General features: G+C 38.4%; 1 protein-coding gene across 3 annotated transcripts in view; it reads right to left on the bottom strand.

Annotated features, from left to right (window-relative positions):
* Positions 1 to 12,790, bottom strand: part of nipbl.S (NIPBL, cohesin loading factor S homeolog) — a 106,850-nt gene that overhangs the window by 68,792 nt on the left and 25,268 nt on the right. For all 3 annotated transcript variants that reach the window (XM_041575492.1, NM_001092968.1, XM_041575493.1), the window contains 3 exon segments: positions 7,795 to 7,936; positions 1,078 to 1,243; positions 159 to 289 (listed from right to left, as the gene is read on the bottom strand). In XM_041575492.1, coding sequence (XP_041431426.1) covers positions 159 to 289; positions 1,078 to 1,243; positions 7,795 to 7,858 — 361 coding nt within the window. In that variant the 5' untranslated portion in view covers positions 7,859 to 7,936.

Genomic DNA, 12,790 nt, shown 5'->3' on the forward strand with positions numbered 1-12,790 from the left:
AACATTGGTAAAATATGAGGAATGATATAGCAACTTTGGAATATGTAAAACGAGAAATGCATCCTTTACAAGAAGGTTTTAGAAAAGTTGGAAATGACATGCATGAAGTAAACTCTGATTTTATGCAATGTTTCCACGATCACATATCATATTCTTACCACTTTGAACTCCATATCTGTTCTGCAAACTTTTCTCCCTGAAAACATTGGGATTTCTAGCCAGAGTGGCTTGCAGCAGGACTGGTATATCGCCTTCAGGGTCATCGCTCCCTAAATTATCCTTCAGTTCTCTGTCAGAAAGGAAACCCAAAACACTTATATCAGCAAGGAAATGGTTAAAAAATAACTTGTTCAATTCTCTACCTATAAGTGCTGGCACAGTCACTCACTTTTACTACTGTATCATTTACATACAAAATGCAGAAACTATTTTATTAAAAGCCATACATCATTGTTGGGGTAGACAGGGTTGCATTGAATTAGGATTTCTCGGTTAAAAAAAGCAAACCACAATGTGAGACATAAGCTTGAAAAGAATTTAGTTTTTTTGGTGGTGCCAAATCAAGTACAGGTATAGGACCTGTGATCCAGAATGCTATGGGGTTTTTCAGATGACGAATCTTTCCGTAATTTGGATCTTCATACCTTAAGTCTTCTTAAAAATCATGTGAACATTAAATATACTCAATAAGCTGGTTTTGCTTCCAATAATGATTAATTATATCTTAGCTGGGATCAAGTACAAGGTGCTGTTTTATTATTAAAAGGAAAAAGAAAATCATTTTTAAAAATTTGGATTAATTGGATAAAATGGGGTCTATGGGAGACCGCCTGTCATTTGGAGCTTTTGGGTTTCTGGATAACAGGTCCCATACCTGTACTCGTACACTTAGATCAGTGAGTCTGTTGTTCAGCTATGGATATGTGAATGACGTAATTGCTAGCAGCTCAAAGTAAAGCTGTTTGTGTTAGAGATGTGCATGTGACAGTCCAGTAGAAGAACATTGAACTCTGGGAGAGAAGACAAGATGATGAATTATTATGATTTAACATAATGTACAAATATTCAGATACATACATGTGGTCTGTTGACACCTGATTCAGGCTATGGATTAGTTGTGAGACCAGAGGTTCATCTCTGCAAGTCAGGAGGCAGTTAACCTCTTCTGCTATCCGTCCATTAAATAGGAGGCTCTTTGTAGTTGTAGCAGGTAAGGGAGATGGAAGAGGCAGCTGGTTTAATACTGTGTGAAGAGAGAAAAACAAATGAATATATAACACACACACTAACATGCACCTATGCCTCAAACAGTACTATGGGATGGGCATGAACACTGTGCAATTGCATTCTGTGAGCTATGGGTACCCATGAGCACAACGTTTAGAGAATAAAAAAGGTGAATGTATCTGCTCCACAGTCCAGATTGTATCTGCTCCACAGTCCAGATTGTATCGGCTCCACAGTCCAGGACGTATCGGCTCCACAGTCCAGGACGTATCGGCTCCACAGTCCAGGACGTATCGGCTCCACAGTCCAGGACGTATCGGCTCCACAGTCCAGGACGTATCGGCTCCACAGTCCAGGACGTATCGGCTCCACAGTCCAGGACGTATCGGCTCCACAGTCCAGGACGTATCGGCTCCACAGTCCAGTACGTATCGGCTCCACAGTCCAGGACGTATCGGCTCCACAGTCCAGGACGTATCGGCTCCACAGTCCAGGACGTATCGGCTCCACAGTCCAGGACGTATCGGCTCCACAGTCCAGGACGTATCGGCTCCACAGTCCAGGACGTATCGGCTCCACAGTCCAGAACGTATCGGCTCCACAGCCCAGAACGTATCGGCTCCACAGCCACAATGTATCTGCTTCATAGTCCAGTTGTTACCAGAAATATGACAGTATAACAGTGCTCACACATATGGTAGTCACTGAGTATATTTCAAAAGCAGCATAAATGTATTGCAAAATCTTCTTTTGCTAAATAAACCATGATTAATTTGCGAAAAAGAATGACTGTCCTCCTTTTAACAAACAGAAGGAAATTTACATCATTATCAACAAGACAAATATTCAATCAACATGACAATATAAAGCTTGTGTGTGGAGAAGAAGTGTGTAAAATCACTTTCTAAACTGATCAAAATAAAGCAGATGCAGCAAAGATTTTTAATGTATGGGTCAGAAACCAAAAATAAACAGGTATGGAACCTGTTATCCAGCGTGCCCTGGACCTGGGGTTTTCTGGATAACAGATCTTCATACCTTAAGTCTAGTAGAAAATTACTTAAACATTCAATAAACCCAATAGGCTGGTTTTGCTTCCAATAAGGATGAATTATATCTTAGTTGGGATCAAGAACAAGCTAGTATTATTAGAGAGAAAAAGGAAATCAATTTTAAAAAATTTGGATTATTTGATTATAATGGAGTCTATGGGAGATGGCCTTTGCACAATTCTGAGCTTTCTGGATAAAGGGTTTCTTGATAACTAATCCCATACCTAAACATACAAGCTATTTAGATGTCTGTACCTAGTACTAGCCTCTGTAAATACCATTAGGCATATACTGGACTCTGCACATTTATGAGACTGAAGTGCACTTTCTGAATATCTACAGATGGGTGGGAGCGGTCCATTGTGCGCTACATTTTGGGTGGTGCAGTGGGGGTTTCGAACAAGTGTTTTCATATACAGTTTGGGAAAAACATTTCTCCCCATAAATTATTTGGGAATTTTGAATGCAGTGGATGAATTACAAATTTCTATGGCTTCATTTTTATGGGCTATTTATAGGAAAGCTTTCATTTTTTAGCGAGTATTTATTGTTAATATATATAGCAAGTAGGCTGCCCGGCAGTGTTTTTGGTTTATGACATTAAGGGGAAGATTTATTATGGTTCAAATTGAAAAAAAATATGGTCAAAAATTGTCATATTCCACTAGATATCCAAACTCGATTTCAGGGGGGTTTTTTTCCAAAAAAAAATCTAATTACATTTTTGAGATCCATCATAATCTGGCCCTTTAAAGTGGACCTGTCACAGACATAAAAATATGTATAACAAAAGTCCTTTTTAAGTTAAACATGAAATCCAAATATTGTCTGCCCCTTCTCTATGCCTTGAAGTTCATTTTGTTTGAGTAATGTGATAAAATAGGATTTGGAATAATTTTTTCGGGCGACGGGTCCCCTTTAAGAATTCAAATTTAACTATTCGCCAACTAAAACCTGCCGAATTACTGTTTAAATCAATGGGAGAGGTCCAGAGATCAATTTGGTAATGTTTGCAGCCTTCCTGACATTCAAGTTTTTTTTTTTTTTGGAGAAAAAAAACTCGAATTGAGTTTGATTGAATTCGATTAGAGTTTTCGGGCCGTTTAAATTTGGAATTATTTGATTTTACGAATACATTTTGATTAGTCGAATTTCGAATTTATGGGAGTTTAAAAAAAAAAAACTACCCTTGATAAATCTGCCCCTAAATATTGATGGACAAAAAGTATTTTTATTTCAGCTTTTCGGTTCCATATTGGATTGTATAGATTCAGATATGAATGTAAAGCAGAAGGAAAACAAAGATGTACACATGGGGGCACATTTACCTAGGGTCGATTATGGAGGGTTAATTAACCCTCGATATTCGACTGTCTGAGTTAAATCCTTCGACTTCGAATATCGAAGTCTAAGGATTTAGCGCTATTCCTACGGTCGAAGGAATAATCGCTCAATCGAACGATTAAATCCTTCGAATCGAACTATTCGAAGGATTTTAATCCATTGATCGAAGGATATTCCTTCGATCAGGAAATTGTTATGAAGCCTATGGGGACCTTCCCCATAACATTGGCCTCGGTAGGTTTTAGGTGGTGAACCAGGAGGTCGAAGAATTTTTTAAAAAGAGACAGTACATCGACTATCGAATGGTCAAATAGTCAAACGATTTTTAGTTTGAATCGTTTGATTCGAAGTCGAAGGTCGAAGTAGCCATATTCGACCATTCGAAATTCGAACTATTTTTCCTCCATTCCTTCACTCGAGCTAAGTGAATGGGCCCCATGGTGTAGTGAAGAAACACCAGTAACAGGTAATTACTTGAATAGCTACACAGATTTTAAAAAAGTATTTTAGTTGACATTCAGGTTCCTTGACGGCAGGAGATTCCAGAGGACTGAAGCAAAGTAAACCTTTTTCTCATGAGAAGCAATCATGTTATCAGTTGGTTTATATCATGGGGATGTCAGACTCTCACCTTTATCTGATCATGTTTTGTGCATCAGCCATAGTACTGCTAAGACAAGCTGATTTGGCTGGTTCATAATCTATGGAACTGTTGCAAAACATGGTTCAGATAATTGGAGTTTACTTTTTAATAACTGTCCATTTAACCAAATTCTGAAAATACACGCAGAGAACTGCTCGTGTGAAAAGCAAATCTGGAAAGCTTAAAGGGATACGGTCATGGGGGAAAACGTTTTTTTCCCCGAAACACATCAGTTAATAGTGCTGCTCCAGTAGAATTCTGCACTGAAATCCATGTCTCAAAAGAGCAAACAGATTTTTTTATATTCAATTTTCAAATCTGACATGGGGCTAGACATACTGTCAGGTTCCCAGCTGCCCCCAGTCATGTGACATGTGCTCTGATAAATTTCAGTCACTCTTTACTACTGTACTGCAAGTTGGAGTGATATCATCCTGACAACAGAACAATGGGAAGGAAACCAGATAGCAGCTCCCTAACACAAGATAACAGCTGCCTGGTAGATCTAAAAACAACACTCAATAGTAAAATCCAGGTCCCACTGAGACACATTCAGTTACATTGAGTAGGAGAAAACAGCCTGTTAGAAAGCAGTTCCATCCTAAAGTGCTGGCTCTTTCTGAAAGCACATGACCAGGCAAAATGACATGAGATGCACCTACACACCAATATTACAACTAAAAAAATACACTTGCTGGTTCAGGAAATTTTATATTGTAGAGTGAATTATTTGCAGTGTAAAGTGTGTAATTTAGAAATAAAAATATCATAAAAATCATGACAGAATCCCTTTAAAGGGGAACTATCACAAAAACGAAAATTTAATATAAGCTTCATCATACTGAAATCGGAAACTTTCTAAATGCAATCAAATATTCTGCATTGTTTCTGAAATAATCACGTTTATATTCACTATTCCTCTCTCAGCATCTTTTTCTCCTCATTCTGTCTTCATTCAGGAGTTGGGTGTCAGATGAATGATCTAATATATCTTATAGGGGGCTCCTTTTGCCTAGAAGATGTATTAGAGCTCACTTAAATAACTGATTCCAGTACAAACAAAATATAACAAAATAACTGACTTTTGCACAAATCCTGCATGTAGAGAGACATGATGGCTGGTGATTTTAATAGAGTGAGCTCTAATACATCTTCTAGGCAAAAGGAGCCCCCCTATAAGACACATTGGATTTAACTGCCAATGAATATCTGACCCCCAACTGCCGCATGAAGACAGAATGAAGAGAAACAGATGCTGAGAGAGGTATAGTGAAGATAAACTTGATTTCAGAAACAATGCAGAATTTTCAATTGATTGTATGCTGAAGCTTATATTACATTTTCATTTTCGCGATAGTTACCCTTTAAAAATACAAATTACAGTAATTATATACACCGCTTTTTGACAGGGGCTCATTCAGTTGGGTTTAGGATAAAAAGGCATATACACATTATCTAAACTTTTAAAAATAAACCATTTTTCCCCAGAGACATACCAGATTCTAGACTGAAAAGAAATGATGATAGTGTGTCTGCACAGAAGGGAACAGACGCCCAACCCATATCACAGAGTGATCCAAACAGTCTCTCATCTTGTCCCATTTATATTTATTTTTGAAAGTTCAGATAGTGTTTATGCTTCTTTCAAATAAGCCCAACTCAACAAGCTTGTGTTAAATAAAACACATTTTGGTAGTAAGAATTACATTCCTTAAACAACAACTGATAAAATAAGATTTTCATTTATCTGTGATGTAGGGTATCCAAATAAGAGTTACAACCTAAAATGTGTTTAAAGTGGAACTATTGAGAAAGCATACTGAAATAAGAAGCTATGTAAATACAATCAATGGAATATTCTGTACCGTTTCTGAAATAATCAAGTTCATCCTCATTATCCCTCCCTCAGCATCTGTTTCTCTTCATTCTGTCTTCATGCAGCAGTTGGGTGTCAGATATTCATTGACAGTTAGATCCAATATATCTTATAGGGGGGGGGGGTCATTTCCTAGCAGATGTATTAGAGTTCACTCAAATAACTGATTCCAGTACAAACAAAATCTAACAAAATAACTGCCTTTTGCACAAATCCTGCATGTAGAGAGACATGATGTCTGGTGAGTTTAATAGAGTGACCTCTAATACATCTTCTAGGCAAAAGGAGCCCCCCTATAAGATATATTGGATCTAACCGTCAATGAATATCTGACACCCAACTCCTGCATGAAGAGAAACGGATGCTGAGAGAGGGATATGAAGATAAACTTGATTTCAGAAACCATGCAGAATTTTTAATTGATTCAATTTAGAAAACTGCTTATGACGAAGCTTATATTAAATGTAAATTTTTGCGAGTTTCCCTTTAAATATAGCAAAAAATGTGTTTTAAATATAGCAGAATGACTGATAAAACAACATTTTCACTTATCTGTGTTTAAAAACCTGACCTTAAACATTTACAGAGAAAAATGTAAAACAACGGACCCATAACCTAATACCGAATAATCTGGGGGCATTGCAGCCACAATGTTAAAGGGATCCTGTCATCGGAAAACATGTTTTTTTCAAAACACATCAGTTAATAGTGCTGCTCCAGCAGAATTCTGCACTGAAATCCATTTCTCAAAAGAGCAAACAGATTTTTTTATATTCAATTTTGAAATCTGACATGGGCCTAGACATTTTGTCAATTTCCCAGCTGCCCCTGGTCATGTGACTTGTGCCTGCACTTTAGGAGAGAAATGCTTTCTGGTAGGCTGCTGTTTTTCCTTCTCAATGTAACTGAATGTGTCTCAGTGGGACATGGGTTTTTACTATTGAGTGCTGTTCTTAGATCTACCAGGCAGCTGTTATCTTGTGTTAGGGAGCTGCTATCTTCCCATTGTTCTATTGTTAGGCTGCTGGGGGGAAAAAGGGAGGGGGGCGATATCACTCCAACTTGCAGTACAGCAGTAAAGAGTGATTGAAGTTTATCAGAGCACAAGTCACATGACTTGGGGCAGCTGGGAAATTGGAGTAATTGGTCAGCACTCACCCAAACCAAAATTTTATCGAAATGGTGCACGTGCAGGGTTGTCCACTCCAACCGGATAAACAATACGTAAATAGAATCACAGCACCATCCAAAGCGTATTTTTTCTTAAAAAGCCTTTATTGCATTCTCTGGCTTGGATCTCGAATGAACAACGTTTCAGGCCTATGTGGCCCTTTGTCAAGCAGCTGGGAAATTGACAATATGTCTAGCCCCGTGTCAGATTTCAAAATTGAATATAAAAAAAAAATCTGTTTGCTCTTTTGAGAAATGGATTTCAGTGCAGAATTCTGCTGGAGCAGCACTATTAACTGATTCATTTTGAAAACATTTTTATCCCTTTAATAATCAAATATGCTATATGCAAATATTAACTTATGCCTTCAAAGTGGGGTTAGGGAAAAAAACAAATACAATAAGCTTTGCTTAAAAAAAAAAAAAAAAAGAAAAAAAAAAGGTACACAATTAGCCTTCAATGTTCAACAAAATATACTTACAGTCTGTGAGACTAGCAATTCCTGCTAGAGTAGTTATGGGAACATGAGGCATATCCCCATTCATCCTGAAGCTGTAGGATGGTGGTATCTATGCAGGTATTTTAATAAAAGTGCCAGCTATCGTTACATCCCATCCTAGACACTGCAAACACAAAGGGGGGTAATCAATATATGCACTTTAAACAAATGTAGCATGACAATCTTTCACAGATGTTTTGAAGTTTTTTATGCAAACACGCACAAAGTAGTTATTATAACAATTAGACAAACATTTTTCAATACCCTTGCAAGTACAACAGTGTAAAGTGCAATGACAATTCATATAACTCTAACCTTGTAATAAGCGTGGGGGGAATGTTAGAAACCAAAAGTAAAAAAAACCCTGCTCCTGGAATAGAATTAAATAACTCATCAGAGGTTCTAGAAATAAGGGATGCACCGAATCCAGGATTTGGTTCAGGATTCGGGCTTTTTCAGCAGGATTCGGTCGAATCCGAGTCCTAATTTGCATATGCAAATTTGGGATGGGGAGGGAGTTTGCGTGACTATTTCACAAAACAAGGAAGTAAAGTATGTTTCCCCTTCCCACCCCTAATTTGCATATGCAAATTAGGATTCTGATTCAGTATTCGGCCAAATCTTTCGCAAAGGATTCGGGGGTTCGGCCGATTTCAAAAAAGTGGATTCGGTGCATCCCTACTACAGGTATAGGATCCCTTATCCGGAAACCCGATATCCAGAAAGCTCCGAATTACAGAATTTCTCCCATAGACTCCTTTTTATCCAAATAATCCAAATTTTTAAAAATGATTTCCTTTTTCTGTGTAATAATAAAACAGTACCTTGTACTTGATCCTGACTAAGATATAATTAATCCTTATTGGAAGCAAAACCAGTCTATTGGGTTTATTTAATGTTTAAATGAATTTCTAGTAGGCTTAAGGCATAAAGACCCAAATTATGGAAAGATCCATTATCTGGAAAAACCCCAGGTCCCGAGCATTCTGGATAACAGGTCCCATACCTGTAGAAATATATACAGAATAAACATTACAATGACTCAATAAAGCCTTCTGAAAGGTTTACAGGTACAAAGTTTTAAAAGTGCCTAGACTAGAGTCCCTACATTGTGTCGGGTACATGCAAGGAAAATACTTGCAGAGGAATTTGGCTAGGCTGCAGGTGGCTGTAAAGCATAATTAGGAAATATCTATGGATTCTGTTTTTTCAGGAAAAAAATTTAAAGTAAAACTAAAGCCATATTCTACTTCCTGATTCCATAAAAATGTAAATAAAACCAGAAGCCCGTGGAGAAGCTTCTGTATGTAACAAGCTGCTCTTTATCTGAAGAGATAACAGGCTAGAACTGCTGGAAGGGAGAATTATACAGATACATCTCAGTGGATGTGGCTTTAGTTTCATTTTCAAATTTTAAGTCCAAGAAAAAAAACCGAATATTTCCTTAATAAAACAATAGGTAAAAAGATGGTTAACGCAAGCCAGATCCACTGTCCCTTTAACAAACAGCTCAGTCAATAGGGCTTCAACCTGCTAGTGATGTTACTTGTAGCCTTCCAACCAAGTAGTCATGCCAATTCCAGTAACCCTTGTCTGTCCACCTCTGTCCTACTAAATTTCACTTCTAGTCTTTAAATAGTTCCAGCAGGGTGGAAATCAGCTATGAAAAACCTGTTTGCTTGCTGGATTCGGGTAGGCACTCTTGAAAGAAAAAGCCCTGAGTCCAAGTCAGGTTTGCTAAAACAGACATAGAGAGGACTCTAGCCGAGATTAGACCTTAATGGAACTGTTCAGTGTTAAAATAAAAACTGCGTAAATAGATAGGCTTGTATATAAAGATTGCAGCACTCCAATATCGCGTTGAAACCGCCTTTATTTTCAATGAAGCATAGCGACGTTTCGGACACAAAAAGTCCTTTATCAAGCTAAAGGACTTTTTCTGTCTACATTGAAAATAAAGGTGATATTGGAGTGTTGCAATCTGTATATACTTGAATTGGAGGTATGTGGAGATGAACATACTTTATTGTGTGCACCCTGTGAAGTAAAGACTTTAAAGGGATACTGTCATGGGAAAAATAGACATATTGTCAATTTCCCAGCTGCCCCAAGTCATGTGACTTGTGCTATGATAAACTTCAATCACTCTTTACTGCTGTACTGCAAGTTGGAGTGATATCACCCCCCTCCCTCCCCAGCAGCCAAACAAAAGAACAATAGGAAGGTAACCAGATAGCAGCTCCCTAACACAAGATAACAGCTGCCTGGTAGATCTAAGAACAACACTCAATAGTAAAAACCCATGTCTCACTGAGACACATTCAGTTACATTGATAAGGAAAAACAGCAGCCTGCCAGAAAGCATTTCTCTCCTAAAGTGCAGGCACAAGTCATATGACTGGGGGCAGCTGGGAAATTGACAAAATGTCTAGCCCCATGTCAGATTTCAAAATTGAATATAAAAAAATCTGTTTGCTCTTTTGAGAAATGGATTTCAGCGCAGAATTCTGCTGGATTAGCACTATTAACTGATGCCTTTTGAAAAAAATATGTTTTCTGATGACACGATCCCTTTAAGTATACAAAGTGTGCTGGATAATTGCTGTGATTAAATCAATAGGCTGTGCAAAAAAAAAAAAAATATTTCTAATATAGTTAGTTAGCCAAAAATGTAATGTGTAAAGGCTGGAGTGACTGGATGTGCAACATAATAGCCAGAACACTACTTCCTGCTTTTCAGTTAGTTAGTTAGTCAGGGGGACCATATGGTCAATTGCAAAGTGAGTTTGCAATTGATCCTCAGCATTCAGCTCAGATTCAAAAGCAACAGTTATGACCCATGTGCCCCACATCAAGTCACTGATTGGTTACTGCCTGGTAACCAATCAGTGGAAAGCAAGAGAGCTGCAAAGCAGGAAGTAGTGTTCTTGCTATTATGTTACACATCCAATCACTCCAGCCTTTATAAATTACTAACTATATTGAAAACATTTTCTATTTTGCACAGCCTATCCATTTACCCAGTTTTTTTTCCACTGAACGAATGTTTCTATCAATCTTAGATGATGGCACAACAATCATAGGCAAAACTATCCAAAAGATGCAGTTACTGCTTCAGCAGCTTCTGATTTTCTTATGGTTGCTGAAACATTTAAAGAGGTTGTTTACTTTCCAAACACTTTTTTGAGTTCAGTTGTTTTCAGATTGTTCTCCAGAAATAAAGATTTTTTCAATTACTTTCCATTATTTATTTTTTCCTGTTTTTACAAAAGTTCAAAGTTCCTATCTCTGGTGTTTCAGTCTGACCGCTCAGTAATTCAGGCGCAGACTCTAAACTGTTTCAATTTTGCAACATTTAGTTGATATAATTAGTGGATAATACATTTCTCAGCAGCATCTGTGGAATATTAGCAACTATTGTATCAATTCTAACAGCTGTTTGTAACGAAACCCAGAGATTCTGCTCAGAAGGGACACAGATATGTATCAACTAAATGTATCCATTTAGAACAGTTTACAGGGTCGGCGACCCACCCTCCCAGAGCTGCTTTAGAAGTTGAAAAATGACACTTTACACCTCAATATTAGAAAACCGGTGACACATAGAAGAGTCATTGGAGAAAAGTCGTTATTTCTGGTGACCAACTGAAAACAACAAGTTGTTTGAAGGTGAACCACCCATTTAAGATGTATATTAATATAGATACCAAGCATATACTTTGTTGCAGTTTGTCATGGTATTCTACTGAACAAATAAACAGATAGAGCCAGCAGTTCAGAGGACAGGAAGGGGCAGTTATTTCAGTAGCATTTATGTTACATTACAACTTAAAATGACTTGTGGGTACAAATACTAAGCAGAATTAGCAGGATCACAAAGTGATCTTGAGGGCCTGTGATTTTCTATAGCACTTCCTGGTTACTGCAAGCTTGCCAATATAAGTTGGAAACATGTCGGCTGCCAATGAGGGGCCACTAATTTGTTTCATTAGTTTAACTCTTCGTATCTCTTTAATGGGCTAATGGATGCTTGCAATGTACACGAGAATGTTTCACGAAGGTCAAATACAGAAAAAAATACTTAACTGAATTCGATTTTTTTTTTTTTAACTCTGTGCAGAGATTTTAAGGGTAAGGGCACACGGGCAGAGTCCGGGAGATTAGTCGTCCCAGAAACAAATCTCCTCTTCTTTGGGGGCGACAATCTCCCCGAACTGCCCTGCCCTACCTTCCCGCCGGCTAGAATGAAAAATCGCCAGCGGGATGGCACTCACAGTGCTTCGTTTTCCGAAGTCGCCCGAAGTTTCCCCGTGAGGCAACTTAGGAAACCGAAGTGGCAAGAGTGCCATCCCGCTGGTTATTTTTCATTCTAGCCGGTGGGAAGGTAGGGCAAGGCAGTTCGGAGAAATTGTCACCCCGAAAAAGAAAAGATTGGTCGACGGGGCGACTAATCTCCCCGAATCTGCCCGTGTGCCCTTACCATAAAGTCACGAGTTCAGATTTTGTTCAGGTAAACAGGATTCAGAAGAACCTTGCTTAAGCTGCCCATTTTTAAAAGATCAGATCCTGATCGTGAGACCACAATCTTCTCAGAACGATCGTACGAATTTACCATCAACTAAAAAGTCCAATTAGCCAGGAAAACAAAGGGGAGCTGCCTGCTTGGCCCTGCAAACACAGATACATTGCACTGGGACCGACAAAGATTTTTTGACCTGGCCGATCAATTTCCTGACAGATGTCGGCCGAAAAATCGTAAGATGTACGATCGTTCGAATCCCACTAACCGCACGATAATTTGGAAGAATTGGTCGGGCTTCCCTAAAATCGGTCGTTCAGGCAAGAAGAAACATGTTTTACTTCCTTGTTTTGTGACAAAAAGTCACGCGACTTGCATATGTAAATAACGAATCTGGGAGATTAATCCCCCATCGACAATTCTCCTCTTCCTCTGGGCCACAATCTCCCCGAACTGCCT

Source organism: Xenopus laevis, chromosome 1S (genome assembly GCF_017654675.1).
Source record: "Xenopus laevis strain J_2021 chromosome 1S, Xenopus_laevis_v10.1, whole genome shotgun sequence".
NCBI classification, from domain to species: domain Eukaryota; kingdom Metazoa; phylum Chordata; class Amphibia; order Anura; family Pipidae; genus Xenopus; species Xenopus laevis.